At 43.5% G+C, this 25,318-nt stretch overlaps 3 protein-coding genes across 3 annotated transcripts; all 3 read right to left on the reverse strand.

Annotated features, from left to right (window-relative positions):
• Positions 1-5,889: 5,889 nt before the first annotated feature.
• LOC133711639 (uncharacterized) lies at positions 5,890-7,454 on the reverse strand. The gene is made up of 6 exons (XM_062137745.1): positions 6,988-7,454; positions 6,783-6,914; positions 6,627-6,713; positions 6,213-6,548; positions 6,066-6,143; positions 5,890-5,934 (listed from the first exon to the last, which is right to left on the reverse strand). Exons 1-6 carry the CDS (start codon positions 7,183-7,185, stop codon positions 5,890-5,892), a joined length of 876 nt encoding a protein of 291 aa, XP_061993729.1. The 5' UTR covers positions 7,186-7,454.
• A 4,515-nt stretch (positions 7,455-11,969) lies between these two features.
• LOC133707928 (uncharacterized) lies at positions 11,970-14,473 on the reverse strand. Its single transcript, XM_062133393.1, has 6 exons — positions 13,959-14,473; positions 13,617-13,719; positions 13,194-13,249; positions 12,906-13,070; positions 12,418-12,531; positions 11,970-12,327 (listed from the first exon to the last, which is right to left on the reverse strand). The coding sequence occupies exons 1-6, from the start codon at positions 14,307-14,309 to the stop codon at positions 12,202-12,204; spliced, it is 915 nt and encodes a 304-aa protein (XP_061989377.1). The 5' UTR covers positions 14,310-14,473; the 3' UTR covers positions 11,970-12,201.
• Positions 14,474-16,659: 2,186 nt separating this feature from the next.
• Positions 16,660-24,957, reverse strand: LOC133711640 (uncharacterized). The gene is made up of 3 exons (XM_062137746.1): positions 23,598-24,957; positions 22,430-23,038; positions 16,660-16,902 (listed from the first exon to the last, which is right to left on the reverse strand). Exons 2-3 carry the CDS (start codon positions 23,036-23,038, stop codon positions 16,660-16,662), a joined length of 852 nt encoding a protein of 283 aa, XP_061993730.1. The 5' UTR covers positions 23,598-24,957.
• Positions 24,958-25,318: the final 361 nt, after the last annotated feature.

Genomic DNA, 25,318 nt, shown 5'->3' on the forward strand with positions numbered 1-25,318 from the left:
GAGCTTCACTAGGCCAACGCCTGCTATGGTCCATCACATGAGACCTTTATACATCACGGCAGAAGTTGGCGGTACCAAAGTTAGCAAGATCATGGTTGATACTGGAGCTGCTGTTAATGTCATTACTACTAGGACCATGCACTTGCTTGGAATCAAGAAGGAGAAGATCCAGTCAACGTCTCTCACTCTCAAGAACTTCGCGGGGACTGTAACAAAGACCTTGGGGTTACTTTTCTTGCGTATCAAGGTAGGTCCAGCAGAGGGAGTTTATGCTTTCTTTGTGACAGATTGCTATGCGGCCTACAACGCTATCCTGGGAATGGACTGGATTCACCGGAGCTACTGTGTTCCGTCAACCCTCCATCAGGAACTTATTATGTGGAACAGGGAGACAGATAAAGCTGAGGTGATCAAAGCGGATCCTCGTCCTTTCCCAGTATCCGCAAACTATGTAGATGCCAGGTACTATTTGGAGCCTATCGCTCCATTGCAAGTCAGTGGCATCGATAACAAAGGCCGCCCTACAGGGGTGACGGCCTCTGAACTGGCACAGTGGGGGCTTACGCTCGCAAAAGAAGACTTGGAAAGGCCTGGCCACGCTGTGCCTAAACCCTTAAACGATTAATGGATTACGACCTTCCAGAGGAAGGGATAGAGGCCCTCCACTCGCTGTACGAAAGATTATCATCATATCTAGTGGAAAAAGAGGCCTATGAGCGAATCGCGATTTTGGAAATCGTTGAAGAAGAACTCTCTGATCAGGAACAAGCGAATGAGGTGGAAATTCAGCTCGCTCCGGCAGCGTTGGACGACACGCCTCCCAAAGTCAGAGACCCTACCGAGAAAGTCAATCTCGGGACAGCAGATGAGCCTATGGAAGTGGCTATCAGCGCTTACCTAGAGCCTAGCGAGAAACAGAGGCTTATCGACTTATTACTAGAATTCAAAGACTGCTTTGCGGAAAAGTACGAGGATATGCCCGGCCTGTCACCGGACTTGGTTTGCCACCAGCTACCAACACTCCCTGACAAGAGGCATGTGAAACAAGAACCGCGAAGAATGAATTCAGAAACTCAAATCCTCGTCAAAGAGGAGGTTGAAAAAATGCATAAATCAGGCATTATCAGGGTGGCCAAATACAATCAGTGGCTATCTAACATAGTGCCTGTCCACAAGAAGAATGGCAAGATGAGGGTCTGCGTAGACTATAGAGACCTTAATACTGCTACACCTAAGGATGTCTACCCCATGCCGGTCGCGGATATGTTGGTGGACGCCATTGCGCAACATGAATTATTGTCCTTCATGGACGGCACTGCAGGCTATCACCAGATTTCGGTCGCAGAAGAGGACAGACACAAAACCGCGTTTCGTTGCCCTGGGTTCGCGGGCGTCTTTGAATATGTGGTTATGCCTTTTGGACTGAAGAACGCTGGAGCGACTTATCAGAGAGCCATGAACCTAATCTTCCATGACATCCTTGGAAAGATTTTGGAGGTTTACATTGATGACGTGGTTGTCAAATCTCAGAAAAGAGGGGATCACATCACAGATCTCAGGAAAGTATTCGAGCGCATGCGACAGCACAAGCTTAAAATGAATCCCGCTAAGTGTGTTTTTGGGGTTCAAGCAGGAGACTTTCTGGGGTTCATTGTCCATCAGAGGGGAATTGAGGTCCCAGAAGACAAAGCGAGCGCAGTCATAAACGCATCTCCGCCACGCACGAAGAAAGAGCTGCAGCGTTTGCTCTGTAAAATCAACTTTTTAAGACGCTTTATCTCTAACTCTGCAGGTAAGATCCAGCCTTTCTCTCCTCTGCTAAAGCTACAGGGCCAGAGCGAGTTCGTCTGGGAGTATAAACACCAAGAGGCTTTTGATAAAATCAAGGCCTACCTGGCGAGCCCACCAGTGCTCGTTCCTCCTAGGGCTGGATTCCCATTAAAACTATATATTTCAGCAGCTGAGGCCTCCATTGGCAGCCTGCTCGCCCAAGACGATGAGGACGGTGTCGAACATGCCATATTCTATCTTAGTAGGACACTCACAGACTGCGAGACAAGATACACTCCGATGGAAAAGCTGTGTCTCACATTGTACTTCTCAGCATGCAAGCTGCGCCACTACATGTTATCCTTTACCACTTGCATCATCGCTCAGACTGACTTGGTCAAGTACATGCTGTCGCGGCCTATTCTGCGAGGCCGCATTGGCAAATGGGTATTGGCTTTATCTGAATTCTCGCTACAATACGTGCCACAAAAGGCAGTAAAGGGACAGGCTATCGCGGACTTCCTAGCACACCACCCTACCTTGGACATCCCCATAGTGAAGGAGTTGGAGATCGCAGCTGTGACCATAACTCGGCCAAATTTAGCGCGCATCCCGGAATACGCTATTCGGTATCAAGCCACGGTCTCCTTGCAGCCCTGGATACTATACTTTGATGGTTCAAGAACGGAAACGTTAGCAGGGGCAGGGATTGTTCTGGAGAATCCAGCGGGCGATCGTTTTTCTTATTCTTTCCAATTGGAGTTTAAATGTACAAACAATCAAGCAGAGTATGAGGCCCTTATCATTGGCCCTCGCATTCTGAAAGTCGAGCGCCGCACACTGCCTTCGTGGCTCGCGCGGCCTGACCCACCAGATGATCCAGTCATCGCGGTTCTCGGGCCTATTGACGTCGATTGGCGCATTCCGTTGATTGACTACCTCAAGCAGCCAGATCCTACAGCAGATAGGAAGACTCGTTTTCTTGCCTTGAATTATTTCCTCAGAGGTGACGAGCTGCGACGACGTGGGGAAGATGGCGTAGACTTTCGCTGTGTCTATGGCCGCGAAGCCAAGAGGTTGATGCGCGAAGCGCACACGGGAGTATGTGGAGCCCATCAAGAAGGCCCCAAGATGCGTTGGCTTATCAGAAGACATGGGTATTATTGGCCCAGCATTTTGAAGGACTGTATCGCGTTCGCGAAAGGCTGCCAAGACTGTCAGGCGCATGGTCCAGTGCAGCACATTCCTAATATTCCCATGCAACCCATTATTAAACCTTGGCCTGCCCGAGGCTGGGCTTTGGATTTGATTGGGATGATTCACCCTCACTCTTCGCTCCAGCATAAGTTCATCATTGTAGCCACTGATTTCTTCACGAAATGGGTTGAGGCTGAACCTTTGAAGGAAGCTTCCAGCGCTACCATTCGCCAGTTTATCTTTCAGAATATTATTTGCAGGTTTGGCATTCCAGAAGTGTTGGTCTCAGACAGGGGGGCAGCATTTATGGGCGGTGAGGTAGAGAAACTTGTCAGGGACTTGGGCATCCAGTTCGTCCACAGCACACCATATTATGCCCAATCCAATGGTCAAGCAGAGGCCAGTAACAAGATTATTATCACCTTGCTCAAGAAGATGCTTGTTGAAAACCCTAGACAGTGGCACGATACGTTGTATGAGACCTTATGGGCTTATCGTACCTCCAAGAGGAATCCCACTGCTACGACCCCCTATGCACTAATGTTCAGTCATGATGCAATCTTACCTTTGGAAATCAACGTCCAGTCTTTGCGCGTCCAAGATCAGCATCACTTGATCGGGGAAGATTATCTTTAGGCGATGTGGCAAGAACACGAAGATCTCAGCGAGCAACAACGTTTAGCAGCTTTGGACAACTTGGTCTTGGAAAAGCAACGGATTGCTCGCGCCTATGACAAGAGGACGCGTGGCCGTAGTTACAAAGAGGGTGACTTGGTTTGGAAGGCTGTTTTGCCTTTTGGCGAGAAGTTGACCGGTCGCGGTAAATGGTCTCCGCGATGGGAAGGACCCTTCGTTGTTCATCGCATTCTAGAGCGCGGGGCTGTTCACCTCAAAGATTTGGATGGCGACCTCCACCGCAATCCCATTAACGGGCGTTTCCTGAAGAAATACTACCCTAGTGTTTGGGAGTTTGAAGATCCACCGGATCAACCTTCTTCTCAGACAGAGGGGCAACCTTAGTCTCCCCAGGTTCGCTTCATCCATATTCAGGCCTTTTCTGTGGCCTTAGTCTCCTGTACTTGCGTCACCTACGAAGACTAGGGGGGCAACACTCTGTACATTCAGGCCTTATTTGAGGCTTTATTTTTGGTCAACAATTTCAAATTTCTTGTTATTATTGTCAATTTTTCTTTTCTTTGACATTATGGTGTTAAGAATGCATGTAATGGCCTATACCTGAGGCCTTATTTTATACTCTGATTTGCAAAAGTATTAAAAACTTTCATTCATAAAGTGGCTTTGCGGGCAAGAGCAGTACAAAGTGCAAATCAAAATAATTACATTTGCGGTTTACAAGGCCAGAAGTGGCTTAGAATAAAAACCATAAAGTTACAGATCTACTGAGAGTTTCTGGATCTTGTGGCAGCGAGGGGGTGGTGCTCGGGCATTCATACTCTTCCTCTCTTCACCCACATGCCTCCTCTGATCTGAGTGGCAGCCGCTACCGTCTGTACCGGACGAAAAAGGAAGGAAATAACCCATCGCAACCCTTCTGGTTGGATTATCCTCCGGGATGGAGATGGTCTTCACGGAGAGTGCGACTCACAACCACATCTACCTCCAGGGGAAAAACATAAGTCACGCAGTCAGACCCTGGAGGTAGGCTACGGAGCAAGAACAGGCGACCCATATTGGTCTTCCGCCTTTCTTCCTCCTGCTCCACGCGGGCAATCTGAGAGAGGGGACCCCTCAGAATCGAGTCCCGCCGTATCGGGAGCACCACATGTTCTTCAGGCTAAATGAAACCGGTGGATTTCACCGCGACTTCCAGAGACCAAAGACATGTGGTTGGACCTGAGGTTAGGCCATAAGACCTACCCAGGTATTGAGGTTAAGCCATAAGGCCTAGGAATTTGAGGCTAAGGCTGATATCGTGAGGAGAAGATTGTAGAAACTGGAGGAAGAGAAGCAGAGATTGTGATACTATTTCTGGGAAACCCATATTCATTTGTGTATATCATCTCTCCAGAGTGCAGATATTTATAGTGCCAGTCTCAGTGGCCTCGACCGTACGATGGGCGGTTGTGATATTCTCACTGCCATCAATGAGCGTATCAATTGGTGTTAAATGCTAAGATCTCGGAAATGAAGATAATTGAAAGCACGTGGGTAGCGGGGCAGTCTCCAAGGAGGTAACCGCTCCATTTCGAGACTATCTTTTCAATCTTTTCAAACAGTTTTAAAAGCATTAAAACAAATTAAAGCGCTGAACAGTTTGAGAGGTTAAGTTGATATGTATTTGGGCCAAGCAATATGGGCTAAATATTAAGTTAATAATAATATTATTGTTCATACGAAACATGGGCTTAATTCTAGAGGCCCAAAAGTCTGCGGCCTGCATGGGTCAGGCGAAGGAAAAGTTCATCTAAACGAAAACTAGCATCTGCAGCAGCTTGTGCGGCTTGTTGGGCTGCCACACGAGCCTGAGCCAGTTCCTGGGATAGCGTCTCGAAGGCAGCGAGGGGTTGTTCTAACTGAGGCTCCGCATGAGTAAGCCTGGTAGTAACGTCAGTTAACCGGGCTTGAAAAGCCTGAATCTGGGACCTCAAGTGGTTCCTTTCGAGCGTCAGTTAACCGGGCTTGAAAAGCCTGAATCTGGGACCTCAAGTGGTTCCTTTCGAGCGTCAGTTCCCTGATGAGGTTAGCTTGGTCACCCAAGAAATCGCGCGCGGTCTCTGTGTGCTGAGTGAGGTTCTGATAGTGCGTCTCGGTCTGCCTAGCCTGCGCGTTCGCGACTGCCCGCTCATTGAGCCCTTGGGGAAGATTTTGCAGCAGTTGATCGACCTCTTGGAATTGATCTTCAGTGATGGCTCCCTCGCGGAGAAGTACCCTCAAAGCTCGCGACGAAGGCCTTCTCTAGCTTCATCTACGACCCCAGGAGGGGTCACTTTGAGTACGCGAGCTAACCTTTCCAGAGTGGAGGGAGTTGGTTGCTCAGCGACAGGGGCCTCAGGAGGCTCAGCGACAGGTGCTGCCTCTGGCACTGGTTCAGGAAGGTCTGGCACTTGGGGGGCAGGGGGAGGAAGTTCCTGACCAACCATATTAAGAGCGGGCTCAGCAGCCTCTGCCTCTACAGCTTCAGCTACAGCATCCTCAGTGTTGAAGGCATTTGGATTCTGAAAGAAGGTATTGTCAGAGTATTTAAGCCAGGAAGTAATAATGAATTAGTTGGTTAAGGGAAATACCTCCTCGGCTGGGGGCTCACGCACAACGACTGCTGGCATTGCCTCTGGGTTAGCTTCGCTGGGAATAGGAATTGAGTCAGGCGCTATCTGTTCCAGGACAGGTATATCGCTTGGTTCCTCGCGAGGCGCATCCGGTAATGGTACTCTATCTTCGGCCTCAGGCGAGCTATCATCTATGATCTGCACTGGGATCAAGGCCAACTGTGCATTACTGGCAGCGCCCGCAGGAGGTGGAGAGTTGTTCACAATAGTTGGCGCTTGGGCTTGGGAAGCAGATGTGCCTTCACCAGCAGCTGAAGATCCTTCTTCAGTGTGTCTCGAGGACCTGTGGCGAACCTGCGAATGAGAATTGTTACATGGTCGCATAGAATGAAAAGAAATTGCTAACAAGTACTGAGTGTGCTTGTATCTTACCAGTCGGTCAGCGATTGGTTCATCTTCTGCCCATAGGTCAGTTCGAGGATCAGAGCGACTGCATTTCCGAGCCGAGAGGGCGGCGATCTGTTGGGGTCAGAAGATTAGGTTTGATTCGTGGAGGAAGTATGATTTACTCAAACAGAAAGTTCTTACCGTCTGCGAGTCATCATCATCAGAGGAGGATTCTTTGTCTTCAGGCTCTGTCATTACTGCCTTTTGTTTCCCAGACTGGCCAGTGGCTTGGGAAGTGTTGGCTGCGCGACTGCCAGAAAATGGCGCATTTCCCTGGAATAGCAAAATTTGAATTAAAAGGGAAGAGCAAATGAACAAAGGACAAAACATAAGTCAGGATATTTACCTCTTGAGGGGGTTCGCGGATTACGATACCAGCCTGGGCCTGACGTGGGGCTCGCGCGGGTCGCGGAGCCGGCTCAGCAGCAGGAGGAGGAGCTTGTGCAGCGTCTTCAGGGACGCGAGCAAGTAGATCGACGTCGGCAGTATAGGGGTATCGCAGTTCCCCGAAAATGGCAGCGAATAGCTCATCATGCTGTTGCATCCAGCAGTTAACAGAAACTTCTGCCCACCATGCCTCGTATCCTTCCTCAGCCCCATCCACAGAGTCAATCTCTTTAGCCCAGTCAGGGAGATCAACCAGTGCGAGTGTGCTTTGTGCTGGCGGAGACCCAGAAAGAGGCCCAAGTCTACGCCAAGAGGTGTTGTAGTTCCAAGCATCATACAGAGGGAATGGCACTAATTGAACAAAGCCGAGTTGGCGAGCGAAGTGGTTGGGAGCGTAGAGCTCATAACTGAGTTCGTCAGCGGCAATCCTGATGTCTGAACAGGAAATTGCGCGGCGAAAAGCCAAGCGCGCGCGATCACTGTAGCGAGAGGCGCCAGGGAGAAATCCGTGTTCAAGCGGAGCCGGGAATCTTCTACTCAGCACTAAGTCGCAGTATGGCATCTCGTGCAGAAGGTACAAGTATGTGAAGCACTCAGAATAAGGAGGGGATGTGTACCTTTCATCGCGACTGAGCCATCGTCCCAGGAGTTGATCAGTAGGTGGAAGCAATGGGATGTCGTCGCGACGAAAATATGGGAAGTAAATTTGAATCCAGAAGTCAAGAATCCAAAAAGGGCCAGAAATGCTAGTCTCGAAGGGATGCATGGTGGCTTGGTACAAAGTGCGATAGAGGGCACCCAACACTGGTTGTCCTAACCCCACGCGGCGACCGTTGTAGAGGGCCGTTGCCAGAAAGGTCCAGGCACCAGTGGGCTTACAGGAGGAAGTGCAGAAGATAAACTTACAAAGCCAGTACTCCAAGAAAGCAATCCCGCCAGTCACATTGTGCTCCTGGCGGTAATAGGCCAACCACCGCGGATAGGAGCCGCTATGAGCGCTGCGACCATGTTGGGCCATGGTGGAGGTAAAAGTATCAGAGTCGAATTGGCCATGCAGATAAGGCTCGCCGTCGATGGGTAGGCCAGTGATGGTGAGAATGTCCAATAAAGTGATGCTCATTTGGCCAAATCGAAAATCGAAGGTGTTGGTGGCGGTGTTCCAAAAACAGAGAAAGGCAGCGAGTGGCGAACGATTGCCACCGCGCGGAAGACAAAAACAAAGATCGATAGTATGGGTGATACCTGCTGCGTTCCAGCGAGCCAGATCTCGAGCTCGCGCTTCACGATACCAGGAAAGCTCCGCCGCACTGATAAAAGATGGCCAATGCCCTATTTTTGATCGATGATTAGGGGCACTCTAACTGGTAAAATCCCCAGGAGTCCTTCGGAGGACTGGGATGGGGCGGCGAACAGGTAAGCCATAGAAGGCGATGGCGTCGGCCGGGAAAGAATCTCGCGGCGTTGGACCCAGTCCGGCATGGTTGTTCGAGAGTCTGAGGAGCAGGGGTCTCTGGATAATGGTCTGGAGGACCAGGCTGGCACCGATGTTGGTTCCCCAAGAATGGGCGGCCTGTTCATTCAGTTCTTCTTCTTGATCGATAACTATCTTTTTTGGGGGAGCCATTTCTGGGTTTCAAAGAGGAAGGTGTGTGCAAAAGAGGGTTTCTGGGTTTAGGAGACTAAAAGAGTTTCTGATGTGACAGGTCTGAAGTGGCTGCGGATTTAAATAAGAGATTTTGTGAGGGAAACGATACAACAGAAAGGTGTTTTCGCGAGCGAAAGGACGCAACCCTCATTAATGACATCGTTTCAAGCATTGAACGGGTCGTTTTAGTCCCCTTCAATCAGTTACATTTTCATGGGCCTGATTTCGAGGCCTGGGGGGCAATGTTTGAGCCCAAAAGTAATTTTGGCAATATCCTTTAGTGGGATCTAGCACAGCGGGCCGATACCTGCGGCCCAAAAATAAGCCTACTGGGGTTTGGGTTACAGCTTCGCCCATTCCGGAATCCATGAGGAAAACGAAACCTTATCGGAGTCAGGTAGCAGAGATTGATTAGGAAACTTCAATCAATAATCCTTCTACAACAAGGAGCAGTCGAAACCCTAGGTATATATACCAGGTTTCAAGGATGAATGAAGAAACTCTCTCTCATATCAATCAATCCTAGCGATTACAAAGCCTCCCCGGAGCAAACCTTCAACCTTGTTGAAACCCGGTGACCGCCGGCCAGTCCTAGTCTCTCCAAGAGCCGACTGTCAGCATCACCATACCAACCGGCGACCGTACTTCCAGTCCTAGTCTCCCCAGGAGCCGACTGCGAGCGCAACCGCCACTGTTACTACCAGCGAAGCAAGGGTAACGCCCTCGCAACCCAGCGAAGCTAAAGTCACGCTTTAGCGCAACCCGTGCTTTCTCCAAACTTCCCAATGATTGCTCTGCTTAGTCTGCACTACTAAGTATCGATTCGGTGACGCGAAGAGATCACATCCAAAGTCCTTATCCGTAAGGCAAAAGTCCTTTTCCGAAAGGCTAGAGAAGAACCCTGTGACGAGGTTGGTGCTCTCCTCGTCCACAGCGCTTGAAGAAGAAGTCAGGTCAAGGGACTACCCCAACGACTGCACCCCACGGTGCTGGCACGCCTGCGCAATCACTCGCTCAAAAGAGACAGTTTGCAAGCCGACTGGTTTTGGAGCCAAACAGATTGGATGGATTCTAATTCTTAAAAATGAGCCATGGCATTAGTAGAAAAACTTTTTTACTAGTTTAATTTTCAGTCCCTTTCACTCATCTACTATATTCTCATGCAGATATGAAGAAAAAGTACATTAATTGAATGTCTCAACCTAGCAGAGCTCTGCTAGGTTTGGGAGAGCAACGCCCTTGGATTTGGCCTCTCTTTATCTCTCTCCGTTATGAATGGAGTACAACTAGGGCATCTTCTTTGTGGTCGCCCAAATCAAGTTAGGCTATTGTCGTGTCTACTTTGTCGCGGAGACCTGATTTGTCCCGGAGCAATTGCCTCTTGCTGTGCAGCCTCCGGGGTGTTGTGTTATGGTGGCTCGTCAAGGCCAAGGCGGGCGCCGCTCAAAGTTAGTGGTGTGGGATCTGAGGTGCTGGTAGATCAGGTCAGAGCATGGCAGTTGCGCTTAGAGGGTTGGGCTTTGTCCTGGTCAGGTCAGATTCTGTTCGAGTCTCTCCATGGACAGCAGCACGAGAGACTCCATTAACAAGCATATTTTGCCATCATCACGCGACAAGCATATTTTCTTTTTAAAGTCATTTTGCCACCATTAACATTGATCCTAAATGAACTAGCCGCAAGAGAGTCTCCCTAAAAATCTTCTCACTTGTCCGGCGACGCGTCCTATGGACGTTGTTGCCGGACGGGTAGGCTTAATATCGCCGGTTATCGGCAAAAAGTGGCCCTGGGCCTTTGGTTGATAGGTTTTGGGGTTCAAACAATGAGGGTTTGCAAGGTTTTTGACCGGCGGAGGCTTGGTAGGAGGGTCGGGTTGGCAGCGACTGGTCAAAGTTGGAAGGCGGAGCCATACGGGGACGTGGTGGAGGGGATGGCTGGATTGATCTGGTTTGGAGGGTTTGTGGGTGGTTGGCGGAGTGGGGCTGCTTTGATCTCTGGTGGTTATGTTAGGCGGGCTCCGATCGGATGGGATCTGTCTTCCAATCTGGTTTGGTCCGGTGGTTGGCAGGGATGGGAAACTCCAGTTCAGGGGTGATGGCTGGTTTGATCCTGATCTGGCTTGAAGGGAGGAAGGTATGCTGATGGTGGCGGTCAGTCTCCGGTGGTGCTAGTGCTGGCGCGATGCAGTTTGACGGCAGTCGGGGTCTGAAGGCGGTGGCGGTCTGGGCCTGGTGGTAATTGGGCCTGGGATATTTTTCTAGGTCCATTAGGTGTTGTTTTTGTTTTACAGCTTTTAGTTTTGTTTTGCTTGGTTGTTGGTGTATTGTTGGTAATCAGGCACTACTAAGGGTGTGGCAGAGACAATCTTCTCTTTCGCCGTCTAGAGGGTAGTTCCTGTTCTGGAGTTGGGTCAGCAGCGGTGGCGAAAATGTCTGGCTATGGCATAGACAATCATCCTTGGCCTTCTAGTGGGGCTTTCCTGCCTGGGTTCGGGTCGGAGGCGATGGCGATTTGGAGCAGTTGTGGATGGATGGTGTTGACAACAGGGTGGTGATGGTGTTGGGTTTTCTTTAGTCCCAGGTTTGAATGTCCGGCAATCCTTTTGGTCGAGTTTAGGTCACAACAAGTGTTGGCTTGGTCGATCAAAAGCTGGTCAGGAGGACTCTGGTTGGTGAGTTAGTGTCCACACAAGTAAGTTGTCTAGTTTTAGAGTTCTTACTGGCTAGACGAGAGGTGAGATGTCAAGGATTCACTGCTCTTGCGCTTATTGTCTTTGTCATACAGTTGTAGTGCAAGTTTAGAGTCAGTCATTATAGAGTTCCAGTGTGAAGTATAGTGGCCATTTCTGAGTAAGAGATGTCGCCTAAAACTCGTTGTAAGCAGTTCATTATTAATGAAGTTCTTATTTGATAAAAAAAAAAAAAAAAAAACATTGATCCTAAATGACAAAATTCAAAATACCGTACTAAAATTATAAGAATCCAATGATAAGTTTATCACTGTTCAATGCTGAGCACTTATACCATACAAAATAACACATGCCGCATAGCATTACAATGAACTAAAATGAAAATGTTATACATCCTCCTTTATACATTTGTATCTCGCGATCTCATACCAAGAGCATATGGTATTATCGGGGAAAAAACAAAAAAGATGAAATTTTGCTCTCCCATATTAGAGCATAGTTTAATTAGTGCCTTCCTTATTATTATTTTTTTTTAATGGGCTGGTGTGGCAGCCCTCAAGTCTTGATTAATGAAACTGCATAATACAAGGTAGGACATAGAGTCTGAACTTCAGATTACAATATAAAGAGTACGTACTGAAATAATAACAAAAGTCTCCACAAATCTATGTATTTTAACAGACACCAATTAGCAAAGAGTGCACGAATGACTACTACATTTGTTTTGGTATAGCGGTGACATACCAAAAATATAACTATATTTCGAAGAAGCATTATTACAAATACCATAACTTTCCCACTATGTTGCCGCACGGAAGATGCATCAATCATACTGTTTAGCTCACCCTAACGTAACTTCAACTAATGGATAATCTTTAAAAGGCTTCAAAAGAGGGTACTTATTGAGTAATTGCTGTTCTGACAGATTGTCATCTTCTTCTTGAGGAGTCCACAAGACTTGGACTGACTGCAGAAATAAGAACAAGAAATCATTTGTACGCATATTAAACTTAAGGAGAAACTTACTATTTACTAAAAGTATCAATTCCTTTCTTACCAATATTTTGTTCGAGGGAATGGATTTGAGGTTTTGCAATGCTTGCTTCAAGGTACTACTGTCATCAACTGTTGGCAGCTTATACAATCCTCGAGTGGCCACCAGTATAGTAACCTGATCAGCGAAATTTAGTACGACACAAGGTTAAATATGTTACAATCCAATATCCCAAAATAAGCATGCAACTGGACAACTCAGGATATCAAATGATGGAGTTTTCTTGTTACATTGAAAGCTATCCGAATCATTGCTGATAAATGAGGTCTGACCTATGAAATCGCTCACATTAGTGTTTGTATTATGACACCCGAAATCATTTTGGGGTTTCCGCCCAACTTTCCTGTCTATACCATGACTAACTTGAGCTATTTAATAGGTCAGACACCAAAATGACCTTTGGACAATACCATTCCATTCATGATAAGAAAACCTTGTATATAAATCAAAATCCTCGACACTAAAATCGGGGGATGTATGTTTGGCCTTACCGTTATATATTCACTCTGGGATCCAGTAGCTGCCTTGCTGGTTGAACTTTTAACTTTTATGTTGTTCACATTGACAAGCGTTTCTTTATCACATATAGCCCTTTCTGTGATCGACAATTGATTGAAGTATTTCTCTGCATCCTGTATGGTTTGTTTTAGAGCCACCTACAAGCACGCGAGAAGTTATATTTCATGTCCTTGACATTTCTAATTTCTAAATCTAGTTATATTTGATCCATCTGTCAACCCATTATTTATATTTCCAATAGGAGATGGTATTGGACTTACTGATGAATAACCTGAGATGCAATAGTCAAGATTCTGAAGCAAACTTATTGTTGCCCCTGCAAAAAAAAAATACATAAAAGAAAAAAATTTTAGAAAGGAAAAAGAAAAGACTAAAATCAATAACTGGGCATTTAGAATTAATAATCAGGACTCCAATGTCATATCCCTAAGCAAACAAACAGACGATAAAAAAAAATAAAAAAAAATACACACACAAACACATATATGGTAACTAATTTTACCGAAAAGTAAATTACAAATCAGATCTTTTTCCATCTGGCTTTCCAAGCGACGAGGCTTTGACAAGATCACTAGCTAGTTAATATTCCATTTTTGCAAGTGTTCGATCTCAGAGTTATGAATAAAGTCTCTCCCTAATTGGAAAAAAATAAAAATACTAGAGAAGACACTAATTGAATTTACCTGCCAAAACATTGCTCCAACCCTGAGAGGTGGAAGTATCTGCGGTTTCAGCAATCCGATTGAGATCCGTTTGGAGGGTTGGTGCTGAGCCCAATAAACCAACCTTAGAGAAAAAGAATAAATGGTTACTTTTTCTGAAAAACAGAAGTATATTATTGGAAATTTTCATGATAAAACTTAAACAATCATTATAAACATTGCATAAGTATGAACTCTCTTGTATGCATGATCTAGTGTACTAGTTTGTCGAACGGTTTGGTTATATGATCATCACTAATCATCAATAACAAGAAGTATTAGAAAACTCTAATAAAGTATGAACTATAAGTGGAATATCCATACCTGGAGCTTCAAAACACTAGTTGAAAAACTCGAACATTTTTCTCCCTTAATTTTGCAGCAGCAGGCTATCACAAAAACAAACGGAAAAAACGCGATAGCTGCAGCGATGAATCCGATGATTATCCAGATGATGAAGTTCATTGAGGACGACGACGAAGAGGACGAACCATCGCCAGAATCGTAGTACCTAGAAGAAGATGAGGATGATGATGATGAAGAAGAGCCGCCGGATGAGAAGGAGCCTCCGCCGACTGCCCCGCCCGATAGGGCCAATGCCGAAGTGGGGCCATGCATCAATAACAACAACCCTAACAGCATGGCAGCCATTGCCGGATTCCTGTTCAGAGCCATCAGGTCGATCAAACAAGATTGTTTTCAGGGCGACGAGGGTTTTATAGTTTGCTAGGAGATGAGCTAGTAGTATAATCCAATTGAATGCCCTAATGTATAATCCAGTCGGATTTGAATTCTCCCCCAACAATAATTAGCAAGGTTTATCTACCACATCACGTGTTTTGAACTTGGTGTTCCGCCTCGAAATCATTCTTGAGTTTTTCCTTTTTTGTTTTTTTATTTTTTTATTGGAGCTTTTATCTTGATCTTTTTCAAATTTTCACTATTTCCGTTCCTCCTTTTCTATATTTTTTTTCTTTTCATTTTTATTGAAAAAACTAGGGGTGGGCGCGGTGCGGTGCGGTTCGGTTCGGTTTGAGGTCCAAACCGCAACCAAACGGCTTTTTTCGGTTGGCCTATATATCAAACCGCAACCGCATTACAAAAGGGCTGAACCGATTATTTCGGTTACACAATTTTTCGGTGCGGTGCGGGTCGGTTTCGGTTTGGAGCGATTTATTAATTTCAACTAGAAAGAGAGGGCCAAAATCAGGTTTATTTTTACTTAACAATTTCAATAAGGCATAAATAAATTTTGGATGCATTTAGAGTCCACACAAATCGGCAAATGTCACCCAAATATCAAGCAACTTGCAGAAAAACCATAGCAACTTATTACACACACACAGATATATATATATATATTAAAAACTGAAAACCTAATCAAAAATGGATTTCTTATATATTAAAAACCAACATTTCCATCAATAGAGAAATAATAAATAAATAAAATGTAATTAAAATAAATTCGGTGTGGGTCGGTTTAAATCGGGCGGTTTATGACCCGAAACCGCAACCGAACCGCTTTTAAACGGTTCGGTGCGGTGTGATCCTAAAACGACACCGTTTTAGTTCGGTGCGGTTACCAAACCGTTTTTTTCGGTGCGGTTCGGGTCGGTAACCGCATTTTCGGTACAAAATGCCCACCCCTAGAAAAAACGATTGTTATCAAGCTTGTAGCTAGGATTACAAACGTTGTCTATCAAAATAAGCTTCTCACACATAACACTATATTTATATGTGCTTAGTCGTCCAATTATATTAAGATTATAAGGTCGACTCAGCTCAACAAATTACAAAATCCTAACTCCGTCCTTGGATAGAAAGAAGAACCATAACGCAGTATGATAATGAAATTATGAGACAATTTGTGTTAGGGTGAGGCTATACACAATATTTTTGTTGTAGAATACCTACTTTACCCATAAAGTAAATTAAAACAATAAATATTAGATAAATGCTCCAACCAATAGAAGAAAAAGAAAAAAAATCGAGAAAATGTTCCTCGTTTTCCTCTCTTCTCTTCCTTCTTCTCTATCCATCTTTCTATCTTCTGGGAGGAACTTTTTTTTAATATGAGTCATCACTATAAAATCTTTCAAAAGCATGATAAAAGAATCAATATCGTTATTATATAAACTATCAAATTTGACCAATCCCAATATCAAGATGAACAAAAATATGATCAAAAACATCCGATTGATTTTGATTCAAGCTTAACAATTCTAAAAACATGTCGGTGAGCCGTGACCTGTTGGTTAGCTAGCCTAACTAACACTGTGAAGGTCACGGGTTCAAATCTCACTGACATCAGGAATGGGGTGGGATGGGGAGTTACATTGTCGTCCAGAGTAAAAAAAAAAAAAAAAAAAAAAAAAATTTCTAAAAACATATTTTTCTTCAAATCAGTTTCTATTTAACTAGTGAATTTATCATTGTGATAGAGATATCTCAAAAGAAATAAGGTAAAAGAGAAAAAGAAAGAGAAATGAGCCGGTAAAGTTGTCGGCAATTGATGGCTTGGCTTTAATAGTAACAGAGCTTCGACAATGTGTCTTATATTTGTGGTCGAATTACAGGCAAGATTGGTGTATGATTTGTTTTTCTTTTCAGTTTTTATTTTTATTTTTTATGTTTAATTGAACGGCAAAATGGAATATTTTGGAAAAAAAATTCTTATAAAATAAAATAAATAGATGATAGGGTGGCAATTGCAGCACCCTTTGTATTAATTTATGTTTATTAAAGAGCTCATATGAGATATAAGGATAGCAACCAGTTCCAACAGCCAATTGATCACTAACATTACAATACGTAGAGCAGTCCTGATCCCCTGGTCAGTAGCTGACCAGGGATGATTTGGTCACTGACCATCCGATTGAGATCTGACGGTTGACAGCTCTCATCTAAGATCTCACTTAGCTGTCAACCGTCCAATCTCAATCGAACGGTCATTGACCAAATCATCCATGGTCAGCTACTGACCAGGGGAACGGGATAGTACTCTATGTATAATTATTATTCAATATCAACCATGCACTACGCAATTGTAAGTGCACTGACAAGTACGGTAAGGACCATCACCCTCACATGTTCCATGACCATCAAGTCCAGGGTATTTTGCTTGACAGTTCGAATTACAACAATTGACGTCGCAAGATTCGCTGCATGGACCATCACCCCCGGTGCATATGTTCGCTTTTGATCCAAACCTTGGTTCTCCCAAAACAACCAAAACTGATCTATCTCCCTTCACCATCTCCAATCCGGCCTGTAACTAATATTCAACATTGAATTTAGATCCTAATCTTCCTCTTCTCTTACAAATTGTTATGATCTAAATACATCTTTTTTAGCTTTTAACAGTGATGCTCAAGATGTGTAGAGTTAGATTAGAGAGAAATTAAGGATTACGGACATAAAATAAGAGGAGACAACAAAATTAGATGATGGAATAGAAGTGCATATATACCTAACATGAATGCGAGCAGGACAACAAAAAAGCTGCTGGAGAAATCTTGGCCTCTTCGAATGATATTGTTATCTTTTTGCTTTACTAAAGTACAAGAATTGATACTCTTGAGCAACTTAAATCACTAACATGTGTTTATAAAGAACAAACGGTTGTTGAAAAATGCATGAATAGTGAAACATTGTGCTTACAATAGGACATTTATTAAAGAAAATCGGGGAGGATCTCTACGTACAATTAGTAACAATATCTATAATTCGCCTGTGCTAATCCTTTTTTTTTTTTTTTTTAAATATCAATACATGCCTTATGTTGTTGCTGGCTAGATTTGGACTTCAAGATTTAACTTAAAAATAAGAATTTTTCTATTGGAACCTTCAAATTTACTCACTTGACCTCTATGCTTTTTACACCTCTTATCAAATTTTCAAATACTAAATTTACTCATTAAACCTCACTGAACTTCCTCAAATAACCTCACTTATATAATTTACAAACAAATTATTATCTTTAAAATAAAAAATTTAGTCATTTCAATGATTTAATCACCCTATAATCTTAACTAAATATACATTTCTTAATCAAACTTGAGTTTCAAAAATTAATGTCTAATCAATAAGAAAATGCCATGAACTATTATGTTTTTGTTAAAGTGAAATGACAATTGGAATTGGTCTACTCATTTCATTTCATAGTCCCTTTATATAGGGATAGAATTACAACGGAAATATCGATTACATTAATGATACTAAATGCTGATTGATCCGTAATTGTGCTGATTGATGGTAATCACTGATTCCTTGATTCCCTCTCCGTCAGTTGCTTTGACGAAGGCACACAATATGTTTTTCCTTTAACACTCCCCCTTGTGCCAAGTCAAAGCGAAATGGTGCATGAGTTGTTGCCTCACTAAAAACCTTGCCAAGTAACAATAAAAACCCTGTGGGACAAAAAATACGCCTTGGTCGAAGGAAAAGAGCACAACGCACCTTTTACATTTGAGGATGACATGTGTGTGTTAGACTCCCCCTGACGTCTACACCTCCCCCTGATACTTACATTAATCAGGGGAGCTTGGAAAGTCTTCGCATTCCTATGCTTTTCACATGTTTCTCAAATATGGCCTTAGGCAATGATTTGGTGAACAAATCTGCCACATTCTCCTCAGATCTTACTTGATTCACTTGAATCTTGAGGAGGGCCTGTTGTTGCTGATTGTACAAAAACTTTGGCGATATGTGTTTTGTATTATCACCCTTGATATATCCTAGCTTCATCTGTTCGATGCAAGCTGCATTATCTTCATAAATGCAAGTAGGCTCTTCAGTGGTAGAACTCAAACCACTAGTCCCTCGAATATGTATGATGATAGCTCTTAACCATACACATTCACGAACCGCCTCATGTAGAGCAATGATCTCTGAGTGGTTCGAGGAGGTAACCATAAGGGTTTGCTTGGTTGATCTCCAAGATATCGCCGTGTTCCCAATGGTGAATACATAACCAGTTTGGGAACGACCTTTATGTGGGTCAGAGAGGTACCCAGTATCAGCAAAACCAACCAAAACGTTATTTGGCGTTTCGGTGTAGTGAGTGGCGCTTTCGCCATCAACATTTCCTTTAGGGATTGCAGTTCCATCTGCGGTCCCTCTTGTCTCTCTGTAGGGAAAGAACAGTCCCAAGTCAATGGTTCCTTTTAGGTATTGAAGATGTTCTTGATACCATTCCAGTGACGCTGCGTTGGCGCTGAGCTAAATCTAGCTAACAAGTTCACTGAGAATGCAATCTCTGGTCGAGTACATTGGGTTAAGTACAATAATGCGCCTATTGCACTTAGATAGGGAATTTCAGCTCCCAACACTTCTTTGTCATCTTCCTTTGGACGAAATGGATCTTTCCTTGCATCCAAACTTCGACCGATCATGGGAGTGCTAGCAGGATGCGCTTTGTCCATGTTATATCGCCTGACTTTTGGACATACGCAGACGGGTGGATTAGTATTCCACAAACTCGGTGTTCTAGTTCAAGGCCTAGATAGAATCGAGTTTTCCCAAGATCCTTCATCTCAAATTCGGATTTCAAGTAGCTCGCGGTTTCTCTTATTTCGTCAAGAGTACCTATTATGTTCATATCATCGACATATACAGCTACAGTTGCAAATCCGGAACTTGTTTTCTTTATGAATACGCAGGGGCATACTTCATCGTTCTTATATCCCTTCCTAATCAAGTAGTCACTTAGACGGGTATACCACATCCGCCCGGATTGTTTCATTCCGTAAAGTGAGCGTTTCAACTTAATTGCAAACGCACTCCGTGGTTTAGAGTCACTTGACTTGGGTAATGTAAGGCCATCAGGCACTTTCATATATATCTCTGAATCTAGATCCCCATAGAGATATATAGTAACCACATCCATGAGCTGCATTTCCAGTCCTTCGAAAATTACTATGCTAACTAAGTAGCGGAACGTTATAACGTCCATTACGGAAGAGTATGTCTCCTCGTAGTCAATTCCAGGGCGTTGTGAGAAACCTTGCGCCACAAGGCGAGCCTTGTACCACAGGACTTCATTCTTCTCATTACGCTTTCTGACAAAGACCCATTTATGTCCTACAGGCTTTACACTTGGTGGGGTTAGCACTACCGGACCAAATACCTGTCTCTTTGTCAGAGAATCTAATTCTGCCTGGATTGCTTCTTTCCATTTAGGCCAATCTGCTCTTTGTTGACATTTTGCAACAGAGCGTGGTTCGATATCATCGTGCTCTATGATTCCTTGAGCAACAGTATATATCATCAATGTGTATGGAAGATCTTTCTATCAACTCATACGCACTCTCATAATCCTTTGAGATTTCTTTGTTCTCTGGAATCATTTTAAACATCGGAGCGTCCTCCAGTATTGATTCATGGACATAACTGTAATCAGAGACAATCTCATGAGAGGGATTCTATACATTGATGATTAGTTTGTGCCTTACTCACCCTCTTCTTCCTTGGGTGAGTGTCAATCGAACCAAGTGGCCTCCCCCTCTTCCTTGGGGAGCCACGGCCTCAACCACACCTCCACTAAGTGCGGTTGCAGTGCCTCTATCTGCGGCACCGTGCCCCTTGTTGGGGACTTCTAACCTTGCAGGCACATTTGCAGCTGGTATATGTGATCTCGTCACTTTTGCGATATTAGTAAACGCATCAGGCATCGAATCTGCTACGTTCTGAAGATCGATTATTCTTTTCACTTCACTTTCACTTTGTGAAGTGCGGGGATCAAAATGAGACAGAGTGGGGACAAACCACGACAATTCCTATCGTTCCCTTGGAAAATCCTTTTTCCTATCTCCCCCTAACGACGGGAAGACTGTCTCATCAAAGTGACAAACCGCAAATCTAGCGGTAAAGAGATCGCCTGTCAAGGGTTTCCAAATAGCGGATAATTGTTGGGGATTCGTATCCAACATAGATACTTAATCGTCTCTGAGGACCCATTTTGGTGCGCTGTGGGGGCGCAATAGGCACATATACTGCTCAACCAAATATGCGTAAGTGTGAAATGTCAGGCTCATATCCAGTTACCAACTGGTACGCAGAAAATGGTTGGCTAGCAGTGGGTCTGAAACGAATAAGTAAAGCTGCGTGCAATATTGCATAACCCCATGCAGATATAGGCAGGTTGGTGCGCATAACCAATGCCCTTGCCACCATCTGTAGCCTTTTGATGGTGGCTTCTGCGAGACCATTTTGTGTATGCACATGGGGTACAAGATGCTCTATATCGATCCCAATAGACATGCAATATTCATCAAATGCTTTTGATGTAAACTCTCCAGCGTTATCAAGCCTTATAGACTTGATAGGGTGATCAGGGTGGTGAGCCCTTAAACGTATAGTCTGTGCTAGGAGTTTTGCAGCATTTCTTGTTGACACTAAAGCGACATGTGACCAGTGTGTCGAAGTATCTACCAGAACCATAAAGTACTTAAAATGGTCCGCATTCTGGATGGATAGGTCCACAGATATCTCCTTGTATCCTTTGTAAGAATGGAATGTTTTGTGTTGTATCTTTAGCATAGGAAGGTCTCTATCCTGTTTTTGCTAAAGGGCAGGCTTTGCAAAACGAGTGATGTGCCTTTGAAATAGTCAATGAGGCATAATGGGAGGGAGGTAGTGCTTCTGGTACTTCAGAAGGCAATGACTGCATTTGAGCAATACTAGAACCGACACCTTGCAGTGTGACAGATTTTTGTCCCATTTTATTTTTCACTCGAAAGAAGGGATGTCCATATGAGTTCTTTAAAATACGGATCATCATGTCACGACCAGGGTGCCCTAGGCGGTCATGCCAAAGCCTGTATGAGTCAGTGTCCCACATTTCATTGTTGGTGACAGCATAGGATTCAATGATCCGAATCGTAGTGAGGTACAGTCCACTAGATTGACTCATAAGTTTCTCTAAAATGCATTTCCTTCCACATTCATTAGAGGTAATAGAAAAGTATTCAGTTCCATTCTCACAGTTTGTTTTTACATGATAATCGTTGGCATGAATATCTTTGATACTTAACAAGGTTCGATTAGCTCTTGGTGCATACAGAGCGTATCTCATATTCTTTAGAGTATTTGTATTTATGTAGAATGATAATTTTTTCATCCAAATAATTTTTTCTTTTTCTAGATGTATTGCTTTACATCTTTATAGTGCAATTTTGAACCATGTAAATATGTGTAGTAAATAAATTTGAATAAATTCAGTGCTTCAGAATAAAATTCAAAATTTATTAATAAGCCAACGATAATCAAATCAAGGTCTTTGTTCATAAATCTAATTCATCAAACCATTATTGAAATAAACTTTAAGACCAAGTAATAGTCTAATTAAAAATGAGGCATTATGCCTTCATATCTGTCTTTGGAAAATAAATAGATAAAGCAGGTCAATCAAAATCTAGTGCATCCATTGACTGAGCAAGTTCCTTGTTGCCATTGAGGTCTGCAATTGTGAGGTTGACATCTGGGTCATGGCCTCCTTCTTCCATATAGTGAGTTTCTTGTTCTTTAGACTCCCTATATCTCTTGTAAGTGGCTGCAACTATGTTGCTTGCTTGGCAGTTCTTGTACCAATGCCCAATGATTCCACACCTATAGCATGGTTCATTGCCAACTCTATCCTGTTTAACTGAAGGGTTCTTAGGTGCCTTTTGCACCTTGTTTCCATCACCTCCACGTCCCTTTCCACGTGGTGCATTGTTGCCACGTGGGTAGGGATCAGCACGTTCAAACCTCTTTGCATTGGAGTTCTTTCCACCTTTTATTTTTCCATAATTAGCATCGGGAATTTTCTTTGTCCCAGTGGGCCTAGCATTGTTGTGCAAGAGATCCTCATTTTGCCTCTCAGCCACTTGCAGTAGGCTGATCAGCTTTTTGAAGGTTGTGATTCTTTTGTTGTCATACTCCAGCCTATACTGGTCCGCTAGTATAAGCGCTGAAGTAGGAAAGGTGGAAAGAGTCTTGTAGATCATATCATCTTCTGTGATTTCCCTTCCACAGAAATTGAGACGTGCCTGTAGGCGCAACATGTCCTTGTTGAAGTCATTGACCCTTTTATAGTCAAGCAAGCGGATTCCATTCCACTGAACAGCCAGTTCTGGGAGCAAAGTGTCATGAATGTTCCCAAAACGTCCCTTAAGGGCATCCCACAGTTCTTTGGGTGTCTTCAACTGAAGGTACTCCCAGCGTAGACTAGGATCAATATGTCGCCTAAGAAACATTAAGGCATTTGCTTTCACCTTGTTAGATAGTTCATCATCTTTGGGATCAGTAATGGTGGCAGTGTAGTCTTTTGCCACAAAGGCAGTTTCCATATCGGAAACCCAACGATGGTACTCAAGTCCTTCTGAGTCCAAGATGTCAAACTCAGGTCGAGTTGGATCAGCCATCTACATAAAACAAGAGAGAAGATATAAATTACGCAGTCATAAAGACATCCACGTAAATTATTTTCCAAACATATGAATTAGATTTCAAGACCAAGATTCGTAATGGTCACATTTTTTTTCGATGCTATGTGAAAATACTTTATCACAGTAAGTGAGTGTATAATGCGCATGAATTTTCATTATCATGGCCAAACGGTATTGATATGTTGCATTAAAAATAATCATAGTACATTTAAATATATCATATAAAAATAAGCTTCATGCTCAAATTTCACAAATATACAACAAATTATATACTACACATAAGAATAGCAATAATATATCATGCGTAAAATAAAATATAAATAATAGCATAATACAAAGCATGCGTAGGCATAATTTATATAAACATGCTCAAAATTTCATAAGAAAATATAAACAATAAAATATAAAGCATGCTTAAACATAATTATAAATCATGCGTAAATATAATCATATAAAACATAAATAATAAGGCATGCTCAATAATCCTAATTAAATATACTATAGTATGAAATTAAATAAATAAAAGAAAACATACTTGATTTTGAGTAAATAAAACGATCCTAGCGCACGCGCGTGTTGATGCAGGCGTGCGTAGCGATGTTTTTGGGCTTGGGCCACTTCCTCTTTTTTCAGCAATGGACCACGGGCCTTGTTGTTTGTTTTTCTTTTGCTTGGCCTGCTAAAGTTTTCTTTTTTCTGTGGGCCGTAGGGCCTGTTTCTTGTTTTTTTTTTTCGTTTCTAGGCCACACAATTTTTCTTTTCTGGGCATGCAGGTTTTTTTTTTGTCTTGGCCACAGGGCCTGATTCCCCTTTTTTTCCTCTGGGCCGAGGGCCTTTTCTTTGGCCTTCTTTTTTTTCTGTTTTTTTTTTTTTAATTTTATTCTTTGGGCCGGCTCTATACTGTGAGCCTAGTCACCTTCTTTTTTTTCTTTTTCTTCCTTCTTTCTCTCTCTTCGCGTCTTCTTCTTCCTACAGGTTCTTTGTTTGCAGGTGGGTGGGTACCGATCGATCAGGTTTGCAGGTGGCTGACTCAGGTCGTGGGCGAGCGCCGGTGTCCGGGCGTGGATGTGAAGGCCGGTCTGCAGCGAGGTTGGGCGAACGCTGCTGTTCGTGCGCCGATCTGGATGTGGAGGCCGGTCTGGGCTGTAGGCGGAGGTGGAGGTGAGCAGCAACGTGGTGGCAGGGGCTGCGCTGGGCAGATCGAAGGCGCTGTGGGCTGGATGCGTCCGTGCTGGGATCGGTGGGCTGCTGGGAGGAGAGGGCGGTGCTTTGTATAGGGGAGCAGGCTGCAGGTGAGCGATTGGGAAGACGGCGCAGATCAGAATCGGGCTGGAGGAGCATTGGATTGTGCCGGAATTTGGTCGCAGTCGGAGCTGGGCTCGGAACCGTAGCCGGGTCGGGTCTTCTTTGGAGGTTACTTCTAGGTGGGTGTCCAAAAGGAAAGCTTGGGTGTCCAAAGGGAAAGCTTGGCTGCAGGCGGGCTATGCAGTAGCGCGGGGCGCTGGGCTGCGCGGCCGGGGGAGAGAGATTTTTTTTTTTTTTTGTTTAGGGCGGCAGAGGAAAAAGAAGAAAATATATTTTTTCTTCTAGGGTTTTGGTTGTTGTTTTTTTTCGACGGAAAGAAACTAGAAAATTAGGATTTTTTTTTCTTTTGGCTATTTGCTCTGAGCGTGCTGATAACGTGTTAAAGTGAAATGACAATTGGAATTGGTCTACTCATTTCATTTCATAGTCCCTTTATATAGGGATAGAATTACAACGGAAATATCGATTACATTAATGATACTAAATGCTGATTGATCCGTAATTGTGCTGATTGATGGTAATCACTGATTCCTTGATTCCCTCTCCGTCAGTTGCTTTGACGAAGGCACACAATATGTTTTTCCTTTAACAGTTTTAAATTTTTTTTTTTGTATTTTAGTTGTGCAAAAAAAAATATATGAAGAAATTATTTGTTTTTATTCTCAAAAAAAAAAAATCATTCTTTTTTTAATATTTTTTTCTGTATTTTTTGTACCACATGATCAATTATTTATTTATTTAAATTTTTTTTTTTTGCAAATATAATGGATTGACTTAGATTTAGGCCATAAATCATAAGAGGATTTATTTTGTTTTCCCTCACCAATATGCGTTCAACATATATATCATACATTTTTATGTCACATGATCTTAATCATATTTTTTAATTCTTATTAAATATATATGAATGCTTTAATTTTTTTTTTTTGAATAAAGGATACTTCCATTGAT

This window comes from Rosa rugosa, chromosome 5, assembly GCF_958449725.1.
Source record: "Rosa rugosa chromosome 5, drRosRugo1.1, whole genome shotgun sequence".
Lineage (NCBI taxonomy): Eukaryota > Viridiplantae > Streptophyta > Magnoliopsida > Rosales > Rosaceae > Rosa > Rosa rugosa.